Here is a 27,761-nt window from a genome sequence, read left to right as displayed (position 1 = left end):
TACATTAGACATTAATTTAGGCTAATTCTGCTTTCAGTGATGGTGTGGTTATTATAAAGACATATTTGTCAAGACTCTAGATAGATAATTTTTTTTTCTCCAAAAGTAGAGAAAATGTACTTTATTGCTGCTTATGATTTTTATTGGTAGCATGTACATATTTCACAACAGAACTTTAATCAGAAAAGCAGCTTTACCTTCATAGAGTAAGAACTTCTTTTGGAATGGGTTAGTATGAAATGAGCATTCATTTTTTTTAATGCTGTTCTGTGCTACTGCTTCAGCCTCATGTTTTTTTAATCCTCTCCTTTTCAAATTTCTCATACTGAAACATATTTTAACTCACTCGGTAGAAGTTTGCAGATCAAAACTAGGGAAGGAGATGAGAATTGTAAATAGATCTCAACACCACACTGTGTACTATTCTGTAACTCAGGATTTACAGACTATAATCACCTCCACCAGCTCCAACATTCAGAATGGAAAAGTTGGGGAGGAAAATGTAACACATTGGCTCACTGTTTTCAGTGTTAGAAGGACCTTTTCTTGTTGTGGCTAAATACAAAATATACAAAATCAGAAATCTCCCATTCACTGTTGTTTTGAGAAAGATACAATGATTTTTGCTCACACACTTTTTGGGATGCAGTGCACATTCCTGGTTATGTTCTCCTGTTGCTCAAGAGGTACAGCAGAAATATGACTTTAAACATCTCCTTGAAATATAATGCCACTATGTGTATTTGATTGCTGTGGTTTTCTGCAAAAGTAGGACAAGCTGAAAAAAGGTATTTTGTGTCCTTCTTATGGAGTGCACATGTACATAGCTAGGGGTGACCTGACTTCAACAGCAGCACAATTTACAGCAGGACTCACTTCCAAATGCAGAGCTCAGAGGTATTTCTGGCTTAAGTATCCTGTGCTTCGGTGTATTTCTGTGTTCCCCTGGAATATCCATGACTCCTTCCTGCTGTTGGTGTGTGTTTCCAGGACAGACCTCAGTGCATGTGCCTCCTATTTGACTGATTTTGGGCACAGACATTTCTGAGAAATAATTTGTCTTTGTAGACGTTTATAAAGCACATTATATCTTTAAGCTGTTATACCATTTAGTGTTTAAAAAACACTGGTTTAAGTGAATTTGACTGTTGATGTTACTTTTAGCACTATCAGATGAGAGCAAAGCTGACAGTCCATGGGGACTACCATGCTGGCTTTTAAGTTATGCTACTTGCTGGCTTACTTGAGCTGCAGACCTGCCACACTATTCTAGTGGGATAGAATGATGTGAGAGAAGAACAAAGGCTAATTAAAGCAATAGATTTTCCTCTTTTGGAGGCATGAAAAGGGTTTATTATATTTCCTCTTTCCATTGCATTTCATTCAAGAGTCAAGCATGAATTATAAGAATTACAGACCTAAAAATGTCTAAGTTCAACCCTGTAGTAAACCCACTCATATTTTATGCAGAGCAATATCCAGTGGTAGTTTACTTGTTAATATACAGTACTCTACTTTATTTGTGAAAATCAGTGTTGGGTTTTAAAGGTCAACATGATTGTTTAAAACATTTATCACAGTTATTATTAAAACAGCAGATTCTCTTATGATAGCAGATACATTCTGGGAAAAGATTCTAGTCCCGTCAATGTCCTTGGCACAAAATGAAGATTTTTTACTTTATTTCATTCAGCCAAGTGGACTTTGCTAAAGGGTTCTCCCAAGCACAGTTACAGACATTATGGTCAGTTCTTGACCATTTAATAAAAAGCGTATTTTAATATTTATAATAGAATAATATAGTCATTTCCTTAAGTTTACTTTCCTGAAATGTGTTAAGAACTTTTTACCTATGACTGCTTATATTATAAACTGAGGTGTTCTCATTATTAGTTCTGGTAGGTATTTCCTGTGCACAGAGTCACATATCAAATATAATTAAAAGTGTAATTAACTTTTTAATATTGAATTTATAATCCTTCATTAGTTTGCATAGAAATACAAATTTGGTTTAATAATTAATTTAACTGAATTGGTGAATTTATTGTGATAGAAGCTTATATAATGCCAGCATTGTAAAAAGAATTTTCTGATCCCTGGAGTAAAATTTCTGTTTTCTACCCATGGCATATGGCTCTCCTTTTTGCAGTATTGTGTTTTGTGTTACACTGTGCTATAATTATCTGCATAATTTACCTCTATGCTACTTGAAAATGGTATGCATTCAACATTGTTTCATAAACACACAAGAAAATGTTGAAATGAAACAGTGGTAAGGACCACTTACATCAATTCAATGCAACATACAAAAGTGCCAATGCAACATGCAAGCCACAGGCTGAGTTTCATCTGCATATTTATGCAGAGAACATTTGGATTCAGATTAATGGAATCTTACACTCAAACAAAAATAGATAAATGAATTAATAAATAAATATTGAGATATGTATATTTTCAGTAGCCTATCAAAATTTCAAATATTAATCTTGAGAAACTTACTCATGGTCATTTTAAAAGCAGGGAGTAGAAGAGAGATAGTAAAAGGAGCTGTTGCTGAAGGAAGAAAAATGTTGCATGCTGGCACTACATTTGCTCCTTTGAATATAATGTGATTTCAGGTTAAGCAAAAGCTGATTATCTCTTTTATATCTTTTTTTGTTGCTTCTTGTCATACAAACATGCAAGCTGTTGTTGGAAATTTTGTTCTTAAATTGACGCAAACAAGGTACTTCATTACAGATCCACTTACAATAAATTTGTTTCTTAGACTTTCAAGAGGGAGATAAAAACAAAAGAACCTGTTGTCAGGAGTGCACTTGAGACTGTGCGAATCTTCCTCGCTGAGCAGCCTGTAGAGGGACTGGAGAAGGTCGGCCCAGAAACAAGAGGTAATTGAAGAAAGGACAGGGTGATAACACATTGCTGGAAAGATCAGTGATGATCAGCGATGATTAAATAAATTCTGCCAGCCGCTCTGAAAGCATTCCTTTTACACTCCAAGCTGAATGCCAGTATTCAGAAACTGAGCTAAAAATATAGATGAAAGCAAGCCTTAGCAATCCCTCTGAACACTGTGGTACTAAATAGACATGCATATTTATAAGCAGATTTTGAAACTGTCTTTAAACCTTCAGGACCTGTCTATAACTATAGCCCTATTTGAGGGCTCAAAGCAGCAATTTAAGCTAAAATTCACCTTGTAGTCTCAGTACTACAGGAGCTCACAAATCCACTCAATTGCAGCAAAAGCTTCACAGTGATTAATATTTATCTGTGTGCAGAAATATTGTGCTGAATCAGGACACAGCTGATAAACTTTTAACTATACCTTGCATGATTCAAAATGCCTCTAAGTACTTAAATGCGTATTTTGTTGATCTTTATGGTGTCAAGATTTAAAGTTTTTATGAGATTTGCAAACAAGAATACATTAATAAAACAAATTTCACAGGTGCATTTGGTTATGAATAGTTTCTCGCTGAGATTTGAGCTTTCGCAGATGGCAACTGTTTTAGTTCTAAGACAGAATATGTCTTAAGAGCCTCTTGATTTTCACATTTAGATCTGTCACCTGAGGAAAGAGCCCACCATGTCACCAAACTTCTCCAAAGGCAAGCAGATGAGGTCAGAACTGAGTGGGATAAGCTGAATCTGCAGTCTGCTGATTGGCAAAAGAAGATAGATGATGCTCTTGAAAGACTGCAGGCCCTTCAAGAGGCAATGGATGAACTGGATCTGAAACTACGCCAGGCTGAAGCATTCAAGGGATCCTGGCAGCCAGTGGGGGATCTGCTAATTGACTCTCTGCAGGATCACTTAGAAAAAGTCAAGGTACGTGTCAGTATATCAGTATTTCTGCGTATAAAATTGTTCATTGCGTGAATCTCTAGATCAGGAATTTAGAATGAGAAATTGATAGCTTTGTACCATTTTTTTATATTAAAAAGTACATATAAAGAGTTTTATAACCTCAGCAATTAAAATACAATTGAATGAGTGTTGAGAATGTATATTGCTGACATGAGTAAAAGCACTACATAAATGTGTAAAAATCCTCAGCACACTCTCTTTTAATTCAAGAGATGCAGAGTTAACAGTTAAAGAAAGCAAAATACAATAGATAGGGGAATATATGATAAAAGTATATAAAATTAATTTTGTTCTTTATTGTACTTTTGAAGGTATGATGACTGCATTATTGTGTTTATACTTGTAGAGTAGGTTTTAAATAATTTAAAATATGTGGTTTTATTGTTTTTTTTATTTGCTACCTGTCTTTTTTGATAATTAGGCTTCATAACTAAAGATAGTCTAAAAAAAAAGCTGCAGCCCTGGAAAACCTGTCATTATTTTCTATAACTTAATGCCTATCTTCTTTCAAGGGTTGTTTCATAAAATCATTGCTTATTGAGAAACTCAGGCAGACTTGTCCTCTTTCAGCTTGACTGCCATGGCCAGATTTGATAAATACTACAGGATTCCTTCAGCTAGAGCACAATAGAGGCAGTTGCCATTTTGATAAGAACAAAGTGCTTCTGTTTCAGTCACATAAATGGGAATCATCAGTCATTTTGAAAGAGACCTGAGCTAACTGTTATTTTCTCTAGTAGAACACTAGGATCTAAGAAAGAGGAAATAGAATGACTAATGGCAAGAAAAGAATGCCTTTAAAAATCAAATGTAGTTTATTAAAATAGAAACCCTCGAATTTTAATCACACAGAAAGTTTAATGAGTATCCTATACAAATACTATACAAGAACAAATGAAATACTTGTTAGCTGTTGAACAGCTAGCTGCAAAATTTGTTTATCTTCATTTAAATTCATAAATGAACAGAAGACATCTACTTATAAATTCCCAGAAAGTGCTATTACAGCCATAGGTGGGTTTTTTTCATAAGTTTTGAGGAAGGTATTCTGAACAGAAACACTGAATCTCTGATATTACAGGAAAACAAAGCAAGTTGCTTGATTCTAAGCTGTGACCAGAAATGTTGAATCCATAATTATAGTTCTGAGTCCTATTATGGTTTAAAAAATCCATCCTAGATAACATAATGAATGTCTTATTAATTGATTCACTTAAAGGTTAAATACTTTTCCTTTGCAAATGTTTCAATTAAAAGTTAAATTTGTTGAATAAGACACAAGTTATGTAGCCTACACTTAAAAGTTGTTAGTGAACAATAAGAATTTTTCTTTATAAATTATATTTTCAACCAAACATTATCAAATTGATATATTATACGTCTCATCCTTGCTCTGGTTTTTATAGTGTATATTACAATGACTAGTGATATTACACTGTGAGGAGCAGTACATATTTATCTCTATACATCTAAGAACCCCAAGCACCTTCTGAGCAGATCTACAAAATGTTGGTCATATGTAATTGCATTTCTTGCAAATCCTTCTCCTAATTGGGATCACAGTAGCTTTCCCAAACCTAATCTGATGAATAACTTACTAGGGAATACGTTTAACCTAGTGCTATTTGTCACTGTTCTCTTTAGTTATAGTTGCTGGAGCTCTTAAGGTCATGGTATAACATTGAACTCACACAAAATAGTGGATCCTTGATCACTAATGGATTATTATTAATAATATAATAATAATAATAATAATGGATTATTTTTATTACAGATCCTTGATCTGTATTAATGTTCATCTCTGATTGTGAGGACGAGATAGTTTCACACATCCACCCCAAAGGATACAACCTAGACTACAGATGATCTATAATCAAAATATTCTTCAGACTTCTCTGATGTCATCTGTTATTCTCCCTTATTTCTTCTCTCATATGAATGATCTTATCTGCAGACTGAAATATAACTTATTCTCATAATAACACACATTCTCTGTCCCTTCCAATCATACCTTTCTGTCCAGTAAAATACAAACCATCATTTAACTTTTTTAAATTCAGTTCAAGCCCAAATGAATCTATGTCCCCTCATATCATTGCCTGATCAGTTTGATTGTACCTCAGATCATTTTTTAGACATGGCCTATGATTTCTACTCCTCTCTGCAGCAAATTCAACAATGCTCTCCTCTTGCAATCACTAATGAGATTTTCTCCTTTTCGTCAGAATGCCTGGAACTGTTAGGGTCTCGTGAGACCACCACTCAGTTTTTATGTTAAACTTTCTCTGGTACGTAATTGATTTGGAATCATGGCTTCCTCATCCATTTGGTATCTTATTCAAAGACCTATTCCAGGAACTGGCAGTAGAACCACTTTGCCTCTCTTTCTTCCCCAGACTCTCCTTTGCTCCATGCCATCCAAAACCTTGATAATGGTCATGATGGTAGCATGCAACAATCATTACATGTCATGGTGATACCTTCTCATTGGTTTGTTGTCTGTCTGTACACTCCTGCTGGAAATACTAACAGGAATTAGTACCCATAGGAAGTTTCAGATTTTTATACTTTACACTCTGAAATGTTTTTTTTTAAACTAGTAGCCATTATTTTGGGATATTGTGTGCAGAATTTTGTGACTGGGGAGGCAGTTTCAACAGTGTGGTTTATCTGTTGCTAAAGGTAGTTCCCAACACACTTAGGAGAGCACAGTGAAAAGCACTTTCTTGATGTTCTACCGTACCACTAGTGACATATAACTGGTTCAGTTTTCTGTCATACACAACGCTGTAAGGGAACAGCAGAGCCTCTAGACTCCATGGAGTATATAAATACTTTCTGATTTTTTTCTTTTTTAACCACTGTAAAAAAAAAAATCAAGAACAGGCAGTAGTGTCTGTGGTTTCTGTAGTTCAAAGTAGAAGTGCATGTCTTAAAAGCACATGCCAAATAAAAGCTGAATTGTATAGACCTATTTTAAATTAACTCCATTCTGCTATATGATAATTTGTTCTCCTTCACTGTCACATAAAGAGGGCACCTTGACTCAATATGATGATTGATAACTGTAAAAAGCAGAACAGAATTTAGTGACATAAGTCTTGTATTTTCCTGTAAAGAATTTTCATTAAAGTTTTAGTCTTCTCCTTAAGAACTGGTGCTTCTTGAAGATTCACTTTTACAGTTACGAGTAAAGCAGTTACATGAACTTTGCATATAGATTATGGATTTTAATATATTTAATGTAACAAGGGTATTCACAAAGGCTGCAAGTATGCTTCTAAATTTTTTGTCACAGCCTATTTACAATTTTTTGCTTGAATTATAAGCTGCTTATTTCAGACTTTCTTCAGCATCATTGACAGTTGTAGCCAATTGTATGTCGCTGACAAATGTTCACTGGAAAATGTCAACCTGAAACTTATTTCTTATTTGTAAGCTGAGCAGAGTTTGCAGTTAGACATAGATCAGAATTCAACTGATCACTGATTTACTCATCATCTACTCCAAAATGACTTTCTGTAGGGACTGGAGACAATTGTTTTGTCCCTAGTCATCTTTTCTCAAAATTAGACAAAAAGTAAGGCAACACCTTAAGATAATTGGCTACATTTCAGTTGTGTTCATATGTGGCTATAGAAAGTAAATAAATAGAGTTGGCAAGGTTACAATCCCATATTATTACAAACATCTTAATACTAAACCAGTAATCTCAATTACTGGATGATGAATGGGGATAGGTTAGTCATTTAAATACTAATAATTAAGAAAAAGCCTTATATATTCTTCTGCAGTTCATTTTGGTATTGTTCTGCTACTGCTGTGCTGAAAAGAAGTATTTAAGAAAAGTGGATTCTTACAGTGCTATTGTGAGGGAACTGTGCTGAGAGTTGCCTATGATGGAGATTCTGATAGAAAAGTGAGTTATTGCATTTCTAATTTGCGTTCTCATTCCAAAGTATTTGGAATCCCTCGGTAAGTAACAATTTCCTATCCTTCCTGAAAAAAAAGAATTATTTTTATAAGGAATTATTAGGGGTCACATATAGGAAAATTAATGAATGACATCTAAAAGCAAGCCAATAGTCCACATTCATTCCCTCCTAGCATTGGAGATGTGTGACGGAGATCAGTTTTAAATAGATCAATAGAATCTATGCCAGAAATAATTACCTAGAAGATGTATTGAACAAGCAGAATTTGCAACCAGCTAGATATCAACAGTGGTACTAGATCCATGTTAAAGCAAATTATGGTCAGATTGCAATGTGATGCCAATTCTGTTAATTTTTTGCTAACATAAAATTAAGCTAGGCACTGAATTAAGCTAGCAGAGTTCATGCAGTTCAGTCTGTAGAGTAAAATGACATTACACATACATCAACTTCCGAGATCTTTTTAATTCTCTTTCTTTACTGACTTTATGTTACTTAGAAAAAAATGCAAAAAAACCAAACCAACAATAAAAGACAATATTTATTTTTAGTATGGAGATCTGAATTTATACACACAGCAAATTATTGCTATTTGAAAGTATGTTATATACACTGGTAAATATACTGCCTGGTATACTGAACAAACTTATTTTTGTAATTTGTTCACATTGCCGTAGATAACTTCCTACAATTTTCCAAGACCAACTCCTTTTTTTTTTGCTTCAAATTTTTATCATGTGTGCTCACCTTTTTTTTCCATGTGCAACATTGATTGGTTTCTCTGCTGTTACAGAAATTTGAGGAAAAAATTTCTGTTCAGCAGAGTTTTCAGTAAGCAAGCCTACAGAAGAAAGTGACCCTAAACTATTGTTTCAGCAGTTTCAGTACTCATAGACTTGGATGTATTTTGGTAATATACAGGCATTACTCCCCACCATAGTTGCACTCCTTATTATTCTTAGTTTTAAAAACCCCAAAAATACTAAAGCATTCCATGTGCAGAATTTTAGACTATAAACTGTGATTAGATTAAATGTTTTTAAGTTGTTTGTACAATTAAAAGATGACAGCACCCATTGGTTCATAGTTGAATAGGAAACTATTTGCCTGCAGTGCAGGAGATGGAAGTATTAATGTTTTCTTCAGACTACAACTAAAGTAATTACTGTTACAAATGCTTTTGAAGTTTACCATTTCATACATATGTCATTCTGCCATAGAATCATACAATAGTTAATGTTATTTTCTTAAACTACTTCGAAATGCATGTACATTTTTTCAGTTTAATTTGAAGCCAGCTGTTACCACGAAAGAGTATAATCAATCTGAATTAAATTGTCCTGTTTCCTTTACTAAGTTTCTTATTAAGTTTTGTGGTGAACCCTGCGACTTTTAAAACTGTTTTATATAGAGCAACCATTTCCTCCTAATTCATTTTCCAGCTTTCCAGAAACCAAAAAAATTGTCCAAGACAATTAGAGATGATCTTTATAAATGACTTTTTTTTGTATGTGTAAAATATTTGTAATTTAGAGATTGTTCTAAGATACTAAAAAAGGAGGAGATGATCTAATGGCACACTAGAGAACTTTGAGCTTTCAAATATAAATAGGGTCCATAAAACCAGAATTTACAAAATATCAACTCTTCATCAGCTGTTTTACTGCTAATATAAACTAAAACAATGATAGAGTAAGAAAGAGCATAAGAAACAGTATTTTCAAATAAACCAAAACCGTACTGAAATTCACTGGAACACTTCACCATCCCACAGATATTCTGATTGTACATAATATTCTTGTGAATTTAAAAATTTATGAGATTTGCTATAATGAAAGAAATAGTTGAAGTTTGTTCAATTTGTTCATTGGTCAACTTTCAGGGAATTGTTATACATCAAAGACACTTCAGCTAACCACAGTACCTAATTGGTAACATCCTGGTGCGTTGTTTTTACCTTTTTTAAAATGCATTTTTATTCAATAAGAGAATTTGGTAAGGTTGTTTGGTTGTCACTGTTGAGGGCAAGTTTAATTTCCTAAGGTTTGTCTTAAATATGAAATTGAGTTAAAAACCATGGAGTGTTTCATCATGTATTTGTACCAGCTGATTTTAGTTCTGCTATGCTTCTTAGCCTGTAGGAGATGAAAGTTACTCAGTTGTGTCCTGTGGTCTCCTAATCTCATTTTAACAGCTTATGAATCAATTTATTTTCTCACATAGAAAGAAATATATTCACAAATGGTTATTTAACATGTAATAATCATGTATTTGCTATGGATACAAATTTAATCTAAAAGTCTCATCTACCTTATGTTGTTGTTCTGTAATCAGCAAGATAAGATTGGAGAGTTTGTCATGGCAATAACTAGGGCAATAACCTACATCTAAACCCATTTTAAATTCCTGAACCAAACCATCGTTCCCTCTGCTAGCTTCTTTTGGAATAAGTTATACATTTTTGATCTCAGATGCTACTACTGTAATTATAGTGAATGTTTTACAGAGAAGACTAGATTACATAAGTTTTTTGTCTATATCAAGCTACATATTTTAAAGGAGAATGCAAAATCTTTTTTTTTTAACATAATAAGAAGAAAATGATAAGCAGGCAGAGAAATGGAATCTTAGTCTTTTAAAATTAAGGCTGCTCTTGACCATACTTCCTATTGGGAAACAGTAGCATAATTGTGATACAGGAACAATAACATTGTTCTGCTAAAAAGGACCAAAAATTGGGGATTCTTTAACTAACTTTTTGGACAATCACGACAACTAGTGTGAGAAGCAGCTTCTTATAGACTATTTTTCAGAAAAACAAGAACCTGGCAAAGAGCAGCACCAGATTTAACCCAATTTGTATCAGATTTGTGTTAACTGTATTAACACAATTATTAATAGAACATACTAGCTATTTTCTCTTTGATTAAGGACCTTTGGGCAAAAGAATACATATAACTTTTCCCTGACAGCAAGTGAAGGAAAATTCCTGAACTTTCAAGAAGAGAAAAGGTGACCAGTAAAAGTGGAAATCTTTTCTACCTCCAACCCAGTTTGGTAGAACATGCTATTATTAGATCAACAGATTTCATTTAGAGCCAAATTTTTCCTTGTATGAACTCACCCTGCTGATTTCAGTGGGAGTTCAACATGCACATCTGTAGGCAGAATTTGACTTTTTAAGTATTGGCAATCTCTGATCTTGGTTTCTGATAGCCTGCTGAGAGAACTGACTAATACATGTATAAAGACTTGTCTGTCTTTTTATGCCTCTGAAGTTCAGAATTGAGGTCAGACCAGAACATTTGTCAGAGATTGCTCTTTATCAGTTCATCAGAAATAAGAATGGGACTTGAGCTTTTAAAAGGAGAATTAAACATTAATATTTTAAGTACCTAAGTGGTATGGTTATTGCAGAGACTCTAGCATTTAGCATGGCTTTTTGTTTTAAGTTTGCCATATAAATGCAGCACGCATAGATATTAGTCTGGTGATGAAGTATTAACATTCCCAGACATGACATTAAATCAAAGATGCTCTTTAACTGGTTTAGTTCTGTTCAAAAGCCTTCTTTTTCTTATAACCTGGAAATGTAAATATTTAGCCAAGGGGGAAAAAAGTACGATGAAAGTAACACATTTTTTCTTACCAGGGGACCATTTTATTCAGGCTTTCCTAAGTGAGTGTAGCACAGGGAGGTGAGTGGCTAAAGTGAGCAAAAGTATATCTAAGGAGTATTTATAAAAGAAATCTGATCTGCTATATGTAGTCTGCTATTGAAACATTTCTCTGTAAAGGAAAAGGACATACCAGAAGTGAATATGTATAAGCAGAGACATGGCTGTTCAGTGAGACATGACAGCATGGCAAAGGGAGGAGTACTAGAAATGAATTTTAATGTTGTTTGTTTCTGTGAGGAGGCAATTTTTTTTCCATGAAGAGAAATCTGCCAGTATTCTGTTTCTAATGAAATCTTTTCTTAAAACATTGACAAAATACATTCCTGGGAACTATCAAGTGTGCAGATTCTGTAATGATAATGTTTCTGTGACATGGGCAAATCAATGAGCAAAGTAAAATCAATTTATCAAGCTCCTGTGCTGGTACACAGTAATTATTTAGGGACTGTTTGATGTAGAGAGTGCAATGAATGTTAGATTGCCTGGAATGTTTATCAGCGACCCATTGCGTTACACTTTTCTCATTTTAATCTTTATATATTTAAATCCTAATGGAGTTTTATTTCAATTTTTTTTCCGAGATTAACCCATAATAAAACCTTGTAATTTCTACTTAGCACCTTTATAGTGCTTCTTGTGTTCCAGGTTGTATGAGTTAATCTCATCTTTCTGAGACTGCAATGGAAGTATTATACCCAGTTTACAAATAGGACAATTGAATTAGTGAAACTAATTTGTCCACACAGCAATGCCACTCAAATTATTCTTATTCTCTTTATATTTTACCTGCAAATTGTTTTATTTTAGTTGGGTTCAGTTATTCAGAGGATTAAGAATGACAATTTCATTGGTCTCAGCAGGAGACACAGCTGCTTATTTCCAAGAGCCATGGCCTCCTCTCCCTCGAGACAAGGCAGGGCAGCCTGCCAGCCACCCAGAAGGATTTCAGCCTTAGTGCCTGTGAAGGTGGGCACTACTCATGGCATTTTCCCAGCCTGTGTCTTGTGCTGTTATAAAAACCCTGGATCTGTTTAATTTTTTAAGTTTTATTTAACTGTCTCCTTTTCAGCATTTTATTTTAATATTCTTTCTTCCTACATTATCTTAAAAAGTAAATAATTCTCACTCGTGGTTTGCTAAAATCTACTGTTAGAACTGAATCCCCTTGTTTGGCATTGCTGGAGGATGTTCTTATTAGATGTAAGATGTCTAAAAGTTTACACCTCAAGAAGTGGGCCCATGGGAACCTCATGTGAGTTAACAACACCAAGTGCAAGGTGCTGTACCTGGGTCGGGGCAAGCCCTGCTATCAATCCAGGCTGGGGGATGAACAGATCAGGAGCAGCCCTGCTGAGAAGGACTTGGGGGTGCCAGTGGATGAGAGGCTGGACATGACCGAGCCACGTGAACCCACAGCCCAGAAAACCATGTCCTGGGCTGCATCCAAAGCAGTGTGGCCAACAGGTTAAGAGAGGGGATTCTGCCCCTCTGCTCTGCTCTGATAAGACCCCGCTTGCAGTGCTGTGTACAGCCCTGGGGTCCCCGGCACAGGAAACACATGGACCTGTTGGAGCAAGTCCGGAGGAGGCCACCAGGATGATTCGAGGGATCGAGCACCTCCATCCCTCTAATCACCACTCTCAGCACAGAGGAAAGGCTGAGAGAATTGGGATTGTTCAGCCCAGAAAAGAGCAGGTTTTAGGGTGACCTAATTTCAGCCTTACAGTTTCTGAAAGGAGCCTATAAGAAACACAAAGAGGGACTTTTTACAGGAGCGTATAGTGATAGGACAAGGGGAGAATGGCTTCAAACTGAAAGAGAGTAAGTTTAGATTAGATATTAGGAAGAAATTCTTTACTACAGGGGTGGTGAGACACTGGAACAGTTTGCCCAGAAAAGTTGTGGATGCCCTATCTCTGGAAGTGTTAAAGGCCGGGTTGGATGGAGCTCTTGACAACTTGGTCTAGTGGAAGGTGTCCCTGCCCATGGCAGGGGGGTTGGAACTGGATGATCTTCAAGGTACCTTCCAACCCAAGCCATTCTATGATTCTGTGTTGACTTGGGGTTTCATCCACGCCCATCTGCACACATTATACAGTGGTGGTGAAAAGGTGGAATTGGGAATTTCAATATTAATTCAAGAGTTGGAACACAGAGCTTCCAACAAAACACTTAACAGTCCATCTGACCTGCATTCTTAGGGATGTTAGAGACTGGATGGATTGTAATGACTCCTTTTGGTCTTAGACTCTATGAAAAACTTTGTTCCTCTTGCTAGGGGTAGTAATTATCAACTTTATGAGGCTAAACATTATGAAATACTTACAGGGTAAATTTAAAGACTTGAGAGGAGAAAATAAAGGTTTCTTTTAAAATTAAAATAAAGATTTCTATACTTTTTTTGTTAGAAAAGATGGAGTTTCTGAAGCTTCTTATTTGAATTGTTTAATATTGGTTGAGTGTCAGAATACAGTCTGGGTCTCAGTAGGGTCTAGCCTAAGCTTTATATGGCCATGCAAAGAATCCATATTTTTCCTCCTGAGCTACAGGATCTGCCTGCTGACGTCTGGAAGCTTGAGGTGTTTTGTAATATTATGATGCAGCTGTTGCAATCTTTCTGGTTTAAACATCTTTCTCTATATTCGCCTTTAAAATGCCAAGCTCGTTTACAGCACAATAGAGATTTACTTGTAGCAACAGTTTTCTGAGGACAAGGAGAATTTCTGTGAGTCTCTATTACTTGAAAAAGCTTTTGGTAATGAACACAGGTTATTATTCAATGTTTTATATTTGTATATATCTAATATACATTATTCATAAGATAACTAATAGACATTGTGTTATTAATGGTTTAAAACCAGTTTTGACTGAGGCTACAACCTAAGCATATGTATCTTTTTAAGTGCTTTTAGCTTTAATTATGCTGAATGAAACCATACTAAAGGAAAAATTTCCTTTGCAAAAATTGCTTTATATTTTCTATATCCTTTGTGTAGTGGGTGCTAGACTTTCAGATTACACTTTAGACCTTCGAGTTACTTACAGTTCCTAGGCACTTCATCACTTCTTGGTTGCAAAGTAACTGAATAACTGACTTTGATTATATGGAAAAATTGGTGTGGAACTGTTAATGACATTTCAGCAGTGATGGTCTCTGTCATGACGTGGGGTGGTGGTGCAGAACAACTCTAACCAATGTTCTTGTAGGGAGAATTACAAGCTAAATTTGCTCCTTTACTTTTCCCCTTCCATAGATTAGAACACAATTTCAGAGTAAATGGCAAGGCAGTAGCATATGTTGCATCTGTTCAGAGATCATAAAACTGCATATCAGCTGTTGGTTTTAGATAGATAGATAGATAGATAAAAAATTATAGTAACCAAGTGATATGTGTTTCAGGATAAGTGCACCTATTTATTAATATGTTTCTGGTTATTAAATTAGACATCCTAATAAATAAATATTTTCCCCTAGATATAATTTTTTTCCCATCTAAGCTTTTTCCTTTGATAGTTCAGCAAATAAAAAAAATTAATACCTGGCATTAGTTCATTTTTAATTTTTCCTATTCAAATTTTAATATCCTTATTTTTAAGGAAATACTGAGTTAGTCTTCCAAATTGCAGGAAATAACATTTGAAAAATGTAATGTTTTACTGATTCAGAAATACAGAATTCAGAATGGGATAGGACTTAAAGGGAATTTGATTTTCCTTTTCCCCTGATATTTTCTGTTTGAACTATTTTTATCCCAGAAGAGGATTTATATTCTACTCTACTGCACTCTTGCTTGGTCATTTCTAAGTTTATAAAAATATATAGGATGGAAAATCAAATCAGCTGAAATCCATTTTGTTTCAACATCGCCTGTCCCCAGGAGCACTAGAATCAAATAAAAATACAGGGTGAGTTTAAAGGGAAGCTAAGTGTAGCATATTGAACTAGCAGCTGACAATCTGAGGTTTCAATGAAATTTGAATGAGAATACACTAAACCCATCAGAGAAGAAACTAACTCAGTTTGAATGAAAAAGATGGAGACTGTTTAGCTGTCCTGGGACAGTTCAACCCTGTACAGTTTTAAATATAAAATCAGAAGATATGCTCTGGCCCATGAACAGTTCAGCAGTTGGACACTAAGTGATCTGAGGTACAGAAACGTCAGTGCTGGGAACCTGCTGTGGCCCAGGTGTAGGGCAACCACTCACCTTACTGTGCAAATGGATCCTGCTCTCATTTAGCTGCAGCTGCTGCTGGTATAAAAACTCCCAACAACAGAAATTCATCTGACACAGGAGAACTTTTCTTCCTAAGTCACTTCATATTTTCTTCACGGCGCCAGATGTTCTTTTCTGTCTCTTTCACTGGTTATGAGAATTGAGGTTTAACATAAGCCAGTGCTAGCGGGAGTCTCTTCTATATGAGGGAATTCTTCAAGAAAATATCAGGCTGGCATGAGGCCACCGCCTTATATAAGTACTGTTCACAGACTAGGGAGAAAGACTTTTTTCTCTGTAGGCACAGTTGGCCTTTTCTTGAAATCTGCTTCATATTAAGTGTCAGAAATATCCACAGTGGAACATATAGGGGGATGGACTTTTCATGCTCATAATTCTGGTCATACCAAAGTCCTGATGGGATGCATCCACAAGTGCTAACAAGTGAGTTGAGAGATGTTATTGAGAGGCCACTATCAGTTGTCTTTGAAAGTCATGGCAGCAGGGAGAGATTCTTGCATCCTGGAAGAGAACAAGTGTGACTCTCATCTTCAAGGACAGGAAGAAGGACACAGGGACCTACAGGTCAGTCAGCATCACCTTAACCCCTGGCAAGGTGATGGAGCAACCTATCTTTGAAATCATCTCCAGGCACGTGAAGGACAAGACAGTTCTACTGGAGGCAAGTCATAAGTGGAGTATATTTGTGGTTGATACTGGGTCAATATAATTTGACATCTGCATTAATGAACTGTTCCCTGGGGCAAAGCTCACCCTCAGTAGTTTCACAGTTGATGCAAAAGTGGTAGGAACAGCTAATACACTGAATGGTTGTGCTGTCATTCAAATCGACCTTGGCAGAATGAAAAATTACACTGAAAGGAATCTCGTGAAGTTCAACAAGCAGGAAGGCCATCTCCTGTGTCCTGGGAGAAAGAACCCCAGGTAACAGTACACACTTGAGACCAATTGGCCAGAAAGCAACTCTGCAGAGAAGAGCCTTGGGGTTCTGGTAGACAAAAAGGTGACTTTAAGCCAGACACACACCCTCAAGGCCAGCAGCACCCTGGGGTGCATTAGGCAGAACATTGCCAGCAAGTTGAGGGAGGGGATCCTTCCTCTCTGCTCAACCCTGGTGAGGCCAAATCTGGAGTGCTGGGTCCAGTTCTGGGCTCTCTGGTGCAAGAGAGATGTGGACTTCACTGGAAGAAGTCCACTGCAGGTCGACAAATATGGTTACAGGACTCAAGGATTTTTTCTGTGAGGAAAGGCTGAGGGAACTGGGACAGCTCAGCCTTGAGACTCAAGGCAGCTAAGGATCTTATCAGTATGTATAAATTCGTGATAGAAGGGAATGAAGAGGAGAAAGCTGGACTCTTTTCAGTACTGTCCACTGGCAGAATGGGCACAAATTAAACCCCGTGAAATTCCAACTAATTATGAACACTTAGTGTTCATACACCAGCACAGGTTGCCCAGAGAAGTGGTGGAATCTCCATCCTTGAAGATATTCAAAACCTGACTGGACACAGTCCTGGGCAACCTGCATCTCACCAGCCTTGCTCTGAGCAGAGAGGCTGGGCTAGATGATCTCAAGAGGTGCCTTCCAGCTTCAGCCAGTCTGTGATTCTGTGTTTCTGCAACAGCACTGTTAACCCTGTTTTAAGTTCTGGATCTGGTACTTGATTTGTTACTTCCTTTTAGAGAAAAACAGCCTTACTAGTATGTTCAAATGAAATGACATGCTCTAATAATTGATTACATTTTCCTAGGCTATAACCTCTCTACAAAATCATCAATAAATAAAGTCATATTACCCACCCACAAAACTAGGAGATTGATGACAAACCAATTATCTAATTACTCATTAGTTTTTTCTACTTAGAATTTTTTATTAATTTTTACACCATATTTTTCAGGACAGTTTAGAGTTTTGTGAAAGTGAAAACATTCTTTTTAGTGCAGACCTTTGCAATGACTTTTCAGTAGAAATACAAAAAATATTTGGAAACGTTTATGGAATTAATCACTAATAGCAATAAGAAATTTGTGTTCTAGCCTTGTACATGTCCAAGCTTGCATGTTCTTGACAAGTTTATTAGGAAGTGAAAAACATTTAATTTCTAAATAGCAATGCTATAATGTTTAGTCCTATATAAAATCTAGATATGAACTGCATAAATAGTAAATACCATTGCTGGAAAACTAGAGATGACTTGTCATGATTTTCAAATTATTTGAATTTTCTTCCTTCGTTTTTAAAAGGCCAATAAAAAATGTTTAAATTCCTTGGGTTTAGGCTTGTAAAAGTGAAAGTTAGTGAAAGAGGATACTATCTAACAAAGTCTTGGATTTATGACCTCTGGGAGAAACTAACTTTGGGATCAATTTTAACTTCCAGTGTTGTGCTCTAAACAAACCTACATAGTGTTCAAATCAAAGGCTGATGAAGCTACAATTGCTAGTCCATACAATCTGAGGGGAAAAAAAGTTAGAGATTATCCAAATTACCTTTAATGTCTTAGGCAGACATTATGCCTGTTTCATCTATAACCAAATAGAGACTCATTTCCAGAAGCCATTGTTGGACATTTAAATTATTTAATGGATTGGGGAAATGAACTTTAAAGTCTCCTTTAACTTCTCATTCCAGCAAGAGAAGGGTATTGCAATATATGTTCTGTGAGGTTCATGGTCACTTCTCCCATGACTATGGGTAACACTAATGAGTCTTTATGTTCAGGATGACAGAACAATATAGCTGGGAAACAATATTCCACTATAGTGGTAGAGTAATTGTTCATATGTGATCTCACAGAGATTTTTCTGAACTTGTAAACATAAGTCCAAGTGTTGTTGAGGCGCATGAGGGACAAAATAACATCAAAAAAATGAATATGCTCCCAAGCTATTTTTCACTTCAGAAATATTTTCAGATAAGTAGGAGCCAATAGGAATACTGACTGTATTTTTAATCATAATTAAAAAGCTTAATTCCTTGTTTTAATTTTGGGATTGAACAAATGCATAGCAATTGCAAGTAAATAATTATTAGATGGTGTCTGTTTATTGAAAACAATTTTTAAGACAAATACAGCCCAACACAATCTCAGTACACTACTGGGGTGTACATAAGAATATATGACTTTGTATGTGCATGCTGTTAATTCCCTTTTGTCAGTGTGGTTAATGCTAAGCAACAATGATTGCATACTCTCAGTACAGCTGCATAATTGCTATTTGTTCTGACAAGGCACTGAGGTTGTCTGCTGTGGACTACATCTAAACATAAACAGTAGGTATTGAGATCAGTAGGAATAAGTACAGTAAGAGTAAAAAAAGCAATTTTAATAACCTACTGACATTTTATGATAGCAAACAATAAATAAAAACCAGCCTGCATTTTAATTTTTCCGTGTACATAAGGAATAGGTACTTTTCTGAAAATACACTTCCTATTCAGGGTGTATTTGCCAAATGGCATAATGGGATTTAGTCACACTATTCCATTAACATCAGTGAGTTGGAAGTTATAGGCACTTGATGCAATTTTGGTTGGATTCCTGAACTCTGTGTTTGACTTGTTAGCAAGCTATTGCACATGTGGTTGAGGGAAAGGGGGGGTTAAGTGGAATATTGCATTTTAGTCAATGTTCCTTCCTGAACTTTATTATGAATTTTGCAATGGAAACTCCCTGAGGCTAGCAAAGTATATAATATCTCTATTGTTATTGAAATAAGCCTGTTTACTTTTTTTACTCTTCTACTCAAATGACATGAATTTCCTTTCAGATTTTATGGAACTGATTTACGAATCTTAAATGAAAACCCAAATTTTTCATGGTATTGACAAAAGCCATTTCCTTTTGGTGATTCCTTAAAAAAAAAAAAGACTGATTTTTTTATTTTATCTCTCTTCTGAACATTGAGCAGCCTTCCCAAGAGGAAGTCAGCATGTGTTAGGGTTTCCTAAATAAAAATAGGATAAAACCACCAGTGTGGCATGTGAAATATGGAAGAAAAGACATCTGAAAAAAACCTAATCATCGAATTTTCATTAATAGAGTTGGTATTCTGGAAAGAGGTGAGGGCTATCTGGTAGCTTTTACTACCTTGGAATAGGATATCCAAAGCACAAGCAAATTTAATGAAAAATATGCAGAAAAGGACTTGCAAATAATTTTGAGGGGTTTAGCCTGCATCTGCTAAAATATGTTAGAAATTGGTCTGTAATTACAGACACTAGCCTAAAATCCCTTTGGAATTGAAGTTCCAGCACTAAATAGAAAACACATAATGTTAAGAAACTCTAAGGGGATAACCAGTAGGGAAAAGATTTTGCTTGGTACAGAGCACTGCAAGTTCAAAACATTTCTATCATAATGGGGATCATTATGAACTAAAGGTCAACATCTCTGCAGGGACAAAAAATAACCCGAAAAATCCACCACAGCAATGTTCAGTTTTCAGAAAGAAAGCTACACAAATGAGGAAGCCTGATGGAAAGGAACCAAAAGGACAAAGTCTGTGAAGACACTGGACACTAAGAACCAACCATTAGAATGGACTCATAAAGACCTAGAGAGATGGGGTGGCTAAAGAAAATAATAAAGAAAGCTATTTGGAGCAAAAATACAAAGAACAAAGTGTCATAACTGAGAGCACCAAATCACCAGAGGCAGATGAGTATTTGGCGAAGTGTTCTAATGGAAGTGTAAAATACTTGTGTCTATTAACAGCATTTTCTTATTTAAAATTAGTTTTTTATGAGAAATGGAACAGGGCAAACATGGGAATAATTTTTAAATAGCGCATCTATTCAGGCCTGTGGACCTACAGACCAGGAAATCTGGGAAGAATATACTGCAAAAGAGATAAGAGATTGTTCTGTAAAAGTAGGTGTGCCTTTCATCTCCTAGTGTGCCTTGAAGGAAACATTAGCATACTGCTAAGTGGGTATAGGCCATTTGGCATTCCCCAAGGATTTTAAGAAAGTCTTCCAGCAAAGAAGCTAAGTTCTGGTGAGATAATAGAGATGATCTTCATGTGGATAAATAAGCAACTATCTGGTAATTTCCTATAAAAAATGGAAAGTAAAAAGCACAGGTCAGTTTTCCCAGAAGGAGATGATTGTGCTCCAGAAGGTCTACTCTGTGCAGCATGTTGCATAAATGAGCTGGAAAGAAAAATTATTAATGCATTGGCACATTTTGATGATACAAACCTATTCAAAGTACTTAAGGTGAGGACAGATTGCAAACAGCTATAGAAAAACTTCACAGTACTGACTGTCAGCAAAGTGATGGCAGATGAAATAAAATGCTGATAAATCTCAAGCAAAACATGTGAAAAAAGCTATCCCAAATTTATGTGCACAGTAATGAGCTCTTTAGGCCTTTCAGCATTCCTTTAACACTCATGAAAGAGGTCTTGGAATCATAACATCCTCTGAAAACATCACATCAATACTCAGGACTGTTCATAGAGCCAAATGAAATGCTAAGAATTACTGAGAAAGCAGAAAATATCATGATGCCATAGTGCAAGTCCCTGTTGTACCTCTATCATATATATAGTAGGAAGTGTTTTGGATCCCAAATATAAAAAAGATTATAGCAGATTAGATAAAAAGTAACCAAGGACAGAATAAATGGTGTCGGAGTGGGGCTTGTCTTATGTAATTTCTCATCTGTCAGGTAGCTGTCTGCATGTGAGCTGGTTGCCTAAGCTCGCAGTATAGTCAATGAAAATCTACCCATTTTTGTTGTAATCCAGAATGTGATTCATGCCATCTTATTGTGGAACCTTACATAATGTTCAATTCCTGGTTTTGATTAGCTATTGAATATAAAGGGACCATGTGGTGACTTGCTCAGATGTTAATACCTTATAGATATCCACATGTAATCAAATATATCCTGGTCTTTGTATATTTAACAAGAAGAAGCTAAAAATATATGGGAGGTTTGTAGATATTGCAAAAGCACAAAGTCCACTCAGAATGGTTGGGTGCTGTCTCTCATGAGCTAAGAATTAGGGACATCCCAAGTGGGTCTCTAGTGTTAGGTTTAAAAAAATCAAAAAGGAGATGGTTCTTTAACCTAAATACTGACCTTACCATAGGGTATTTTGGATAGTAAAAGCATATGTTAGTCCAAAAATGAAGTATATAATTCCATGGAAAAAGATTCCATAGAGATCCGTTTGATAAAAAAATACAGCTTCTGGCTCCATAATTTCTGAGGGTTTGCTAAGCTGGAAGAGTACAGCAAGGAGCAGGGATGCTGATGCTTTCGTTTGCCTTCTTCCCTAAGCAATTGTATTGGCTGTTATCAGACAAAGGACTGGGCAAGATGAGCTTTTCATCTGACTGATTATGGTCACTGTGTGTTCTCTAGACTTTTAATATGTGTCTGGTTAGGATGTCTATGGCATGTGTCTTCTAGAGTCCTTATTAATTTTCCAAGGCATTTTAAAATATTTTCTGACAAGACTGTATGGATCATTTAAAATCCAATCTACCACCTACAGTATCACAAACCATTGAAATTCTTTCTTGCATAAGGGCAATTATAATGAAGATAATTTGGAGCTGGTTGTCCTATTGCTGTTCACACTGTGAACTCATTTACATCCTGAGCAGTTTAATGGGTTCAGACATGTCTCCTTGTGGTAGTAATACTCTACTACTCACCATGTATGTTTGTTTTTAAATTAACAACAATATAGTTACCTAAATTTTTCTGATATAAACCTGTTATATATATAGTGGTCCTTATGCAAAAGGAAAAAATAGAAACAATTAATTAGTCTTCTACGATACAAACTAATTATTAAAAATATATATATTTCTCTTAAACATTTCAGTCATACTGATAAAAATCACAATCCAGTAAAAATTCTAAATTTCTTCTTCTACAGATGCCAAGTACTGTAGAAAATATAGAAATTATTATTATTCAGTAAACCTGTTTAAACATTCATTGAAAAAATATGAGAACTCACACTGAATTTCACTTACTCTGAGACAAAAGCCTAGCTTTAAAATCATGCATGTTGACTGATGGAGTGGTTGTCTTTGATAAACTGTTGCTTAAAGAAGCCTTATAGTCACTGACTTTTAACCATATAATGTCATATGCCAGTTCTTTCTATGGGTATTTTTTTTCTGTCTGCAGTTTTTAATTGTAAGCTTAATGGTATTAATTAGGTAGCTGTTCATTGACTAGCATTCTCTTTATGTTCTTGCTGTTTGTTATGTTTTGATTTGTCCAACTAATAAAAATACCAGTAAAAATTCAGGCTTAATGATAATAGAATACAGAATGTTGAATTTAAAGACGGAGCAAAAGCTTTTGTATTTTTTACCTTGGAAAATTAGCATCACACTGGAAAGATCATTATTCTTGCAGGACAAAATTAATAAAGACATTGATTAGAGAGGGGACCGAAGAAAAGTTTTCTTCTTTACTTCCATATTTATTTCTATTATTTGATTTCTATTTTTGTGACTTGCTTCTGTGCTGTAGCCTTTCTGGTGTGTAAAATAACTTACAGTTAAAAAAGCATGTTGACTAATTGTGAAGGTTCTTCTATTTCACCTTAGTAATGGTATAATAATTGTGTGAGTTACCTAATCATTTATGTCAGTATTCAAGTGAGGCCAGTGCTTTCCAGTCAACATTGCAGATGTAAGTAACAGGTCTGAAATCAGCCAGAGACTAAAATATATGTTTAAAAACAAGTGCTTGATAAGCTTAAGCCTGTGTGCTTTGCCTAAGCAGTGAAATTTTTCAATCAGAACCCTGCTCCTATTGCCATACAAATAGTAGAAAATTAACTTGATTTCATGCAGGAACTTCATTAAAGTGCATTGTAGTGTGGGAACTGATCTTTGCATCTATTGATCTGCGTGTATTCTACCAGTGGTTTTTGTTTTATATATATACATACATTTATTGTGTGTTTTAATTTTTATTATGTATTACTTTTATTATATATATTATAAAATCTCTAAATATATACAAATGTATATTTGTGTTTATATGCAATGTGGACATTGGTGACACCAGCTTAGAGGTGTTCTCTTATCTTGGAAACCAAGCAACACTAGAGGAACTGAGTTGATCATCCCAAATATAAGCCACAGAGTCATGGCCAGGGCCTGGGCTATGAAACTAGCAGATCAGAGGAAAAAAAACAGTGAAATAACTGTTTGCAAGCGAAGTGTTCACACAGTGGTATATATCTCTTCAGCCTTTGAGGTTTTTAGCTTGCAACAACAAATGTCTATTCTTAAACCATGTTGTTTGTTCTCTGAACTCAACTACTAACTAAAAAGTTCAGGGTAAGCACATATATAACTCTATGGGACAAAACCAAACATGAGCTCTCTTCTTTTTCTTGTGTTTCAGACCTTGCTTGACACGGAACTGTAACTCAGTATTCTCTGCAGTAATGTCAGTTGTGTTCCAATGGTATTAAAACTGATGAAATGGGGAAGTCAACTGTTATGTCATGAACTCCATATATGCATCTTCTGTCACATGGTGGCACTTGCATCATTCTCTGTGCTTCCCTTTGCAAAATGCACACCCCTTCTGATGGTGTATTTTATAGATTTATCATTAGAGTCATTCACTGCACGAGTGCCACTTAAATCAGTCTAACTCCTTATGTTGTAGGGTAATTTAACATAATTGAGGGAAGCCAAGTCTGGTTTTGAAAGACATTTGAGGAACAATTTTTCAATAATGTTTACCTTTAGTGCTGTTTATGGCATTCTAATGTCTATGAATGTCTTCATACTATTTACTCTCAAGGTTCCCTGAGATACTGGATGGTCTTTGTTTTTACCTTATTTTGCATCATGTGTTGATGATGCAGTTTGATGATTTCAGTTTATTTGATTATCTGTAATGAGATGCAGACCACATGTGGTTTGTATTAAAAATATTGAGAGAAAGGAGCTAGAAAGCAAGACTAATATAGAAAGTAAATTATTCTGCCTTTGTGTGTAGACATCATATTGCAACAAAACGTACTCCTGAGAATCGTAGAATTTGTCCCTTAGAAATGACTCATTGTTACATTTTGACATATTTTATCACATTAAAGATTCATAAATGCCTCCTTAGAAAAGATAGATATGGAGCAGTGGAAGTTCTACATAGAGATTCCTCTCTTTGATAAAGTCATGATGCCGTGAATTTATCTGAAGGTACCCAGATGCGTCACGAAAGCATCAGCATCAGGTTGTTGCTTTTAAAAACAAGAAGCTTGTAACTAGCAGTTTCTGGTTTTGTAAGAGCGTGAGACTCATGAGTCATGTAGGTCGGGTTGGGATTCATAGTGATTTTTTTTTTTTTTTTTGTACTTCCCATTTCTATTCTTTTGTTTGTTACGTGTAAGATACTCAGGGTAAGATCATGCCCTTAGTGGGGTCAGTAATAGTTTTATCATTGCTTCTGTTGTTTCCTTTGTTGTATTTGGGAACAGTTGTCATCCTCTCTTTTCCTGTGTTAAACAGTACTTTTCTCTCCCATCAGTCCCAAAGGAATATGTGTTACACACATGTAAAGGATGAGGCAGGACAGAAGTGTGCTCTGCAATGCACATCGCGGTGGGTGTGCTGCTTGGAAATGTGGTTTAACTGGCCAAAAATGGCTATGAAGGTTCCAACTCCCTAGCACCTTCTGAAATGCTGGGCCTTACCCTTGAGACCTAAAGTCTATATGAAGTCATACAAAAAGACTGGTAACTGTATTATGACCAATATACTCCTTCCTTTCAGCTTGATATGTATTATCTTTACATGACTAATCAGCTGATAGCAGAACCAATAGTTTTTGAAGTTAAGGCTTATCTTTATTTATAGTTTTATTTAATTCATACAGGTTTATCGAGCAGAACTTGTACCCCTCAAAGAAAAGGTGCATCAAGTCAATGACCTCACTCACCGGTTCACTCCCTCCGATATCCAACTCTCCCAGTACAATCTCAGCTGTGTGGAAGACCTGAACACAAGGTGGAAGGTGCTACAGGTACATTGCATATGATTTTTTCTTTATGCTGCATTTAAGTAAATATTTTGATTTCTCTGTTGTTCCCATGAAATAGCACCAAAGAGAACTAAGGAATTAAAGATGAAGCAAGCTTTCCATAATAGTGCCTCTATGAGAAAACAGTAGTTAAACCTGATGCTCTATTTTCGTATGGTTCTTAATACTTTATCAAATAAGATTATGTAGCCCAGTTTCTCACACGGTGGAACTATTAAGTTAAAATACTTAAGAGTTTATTTACCTTTTAGTATTAATATTTAGCAAATCTTGCGGCCTAATATATCATGTGTTCATTTATCACATGACTTATCCATGTTTTATGGATATTTTTATGGTGTATAGGGAAGATTCACATAAGACAGTTTACTTCTGCTGCTTCATTCCTTTCACTATGGTTTAAATAATTTCTGGGAGCAACAGTTTTAAATAAATTCCGTACAGGTTAATATAGATTAATGATTCCGTGCAGTGGAATCTGTAAAATCACACCCGTAGAATCAATTATTAAATTACAAGACATCACATGCATTCAGGTAATTAGCAGGACTTTATACTGCAAGTAAAGCTGTTCAGAATGGGATTTTATAGTTTGAGCTCTAATGTAAAAAAAAATAATAAGATGTATTATGGAATTAAGGTAAACATCCACCATAAGTTATAAATACTGAAAAATTTACAAATTCTTATCTTGAGATAAAGACTTCAAACATGCATAGTTGTTGTTTTTTTCCAAGATGCACTGTATCTTAGCTTCGAATTTTAGGAACAGTGTGCATTAGAGAGCGTATGTAAGCATGTATGCACTGGTGTAGGGTTACATAGATCCAATAGCTGGGGAGTGATGTTATGACTAAATGAAGGTAAATGCATTTAAATTAACTTCATTAAGTGCTGAATTTAACTTGCTATTTTATTTCTTGCTACATCACTGCTTTACATTTTGAAATTGTGTTGTATTTAGTTTGATATTTTGTTTAAAAAATGTAGAACTACGGGGTTTAATAAAGAGGTTTTCTTTCATTGTAAACTCCAAACATTATCAATAGACAAAAATGAATCAATTCCCTCTTTTCTTACAATGTGCTGTGAATTCTAATAGACAGTAACACATTATTGTTTCTTTATTGCTTCTCCAAAAGAAATCTCACAGCTCTGTGAAATCTCTGATTTGTTATCAGTTCATGCAAATATTAACAGATTTTTTTTTTCTAATTCAAAACTTTGCAGTGAGAGTGATAGTTTAAGTAAAAGATCATTACTGCAAGTTCTTTTGTCATTACTGCCCACTTTTTCCCAGATCCTCATAATAGAGTTCAGGTAATATTATTAATTAAATCAAGAGAAATATGGAAGACAAAATGGGTATTCCCGATATGTTTATCCACATATGAGAGAAATCATATCTGTTTAGTTTTAATAAGCAGCTGATTAAATTAATGTATCTTCTATGATTCATTGAAAACTACCTTATTTCACTGCTAAAATAGTTAATTACTTCCAGTGATTCGCAGAAATATTCTTCATTACTTAATCAGGAAATAAAGGAAAGCAGGAAGATTTTTCAGGGTAAAAGCATCCAGGGTATGCAAAACTCAACAGATCTGGGAGAAGGCCCAAGAATATGTTTTGCTGTTATTATTCATAAATGCACTAGAAAGAGGGCCAACCAGATATTGTAGATCATTTAAAAATATATAGGGCAAGTCACCTGTTTGCACACAGTTCAAAGATAAAATGTTGTTTTCCACAGAGCTCAGGCAACATTGTGAACAATTCCCTTTTCATTGTAAATTGTTGTCTTGATTTATCAAATCCAGATATTTGGAAAACAAAGTGTTTCATCTTGTCTGAAGGTAGATACTTGGAGACAGTGTGTCAGAGTGAGATGTTATTGCTGATAGAACAGATAGTTACTTGGAATATTATGGTTTACTGTCTTTTTTCATATTTACCTAAATGTCATTTGGAAGATACAGAGAGTAAGGTGAAAACAGT

At 35.3% G+C, this 27,761-nt stretch overlaps 1 protein-coding gene across 12 annotated transcripts in view; it reads left to right on the top strand.

Annotated features, from left to right (window-relative positions):
* Positions 1–27,761, top strand: part of DMD (dystrophin) — a 1,013,774-nt gene that overhangs the window by 821,263 nt on the left and 164,750 nt on the right. For all 12 annotated transcript variants that reach the window (XM_027688940.1, XM_027688937.1, XM_027688948.1 and 9 more), the window contains 3 exons: positions 2,768–2,888; positions 3,563–3,831; positions 25,599–25,745. In XM_027688940.1, the coding sequence (XP_027544741.1) occupies positions 2,768–2,888; positions 3,563–3,831; positions 25,599–25,745 (537 nt within the window). The remainder of the gene's footprint in view (positions 1–2,767; positions 2,889–3,562; positions 3,832–25,598; positions 25,746–27,761) is intronic.

Source organism: Neopelma chrysocephalum, unplaced genomic scaffold, assembly GCF_003984885.1.
Source record: "Neopelma chrysocephalum unplaced genomic scaffold, ASM398488v2 Primary Assembly neopelma1_76, whole genome shotgun sequence".
In the NCBI taxonomy this organism is placed as follows: Eukaryota; Metazoa; Chordata; class Aves; order Passeriformes; family Pipridae; genus Neopelma; species Neopelma chrysocephalum.
Note: the sequence above shows the minus strand (reverse complement) of the source record. Positions and strands in the feature narration are given on the sequence as shown.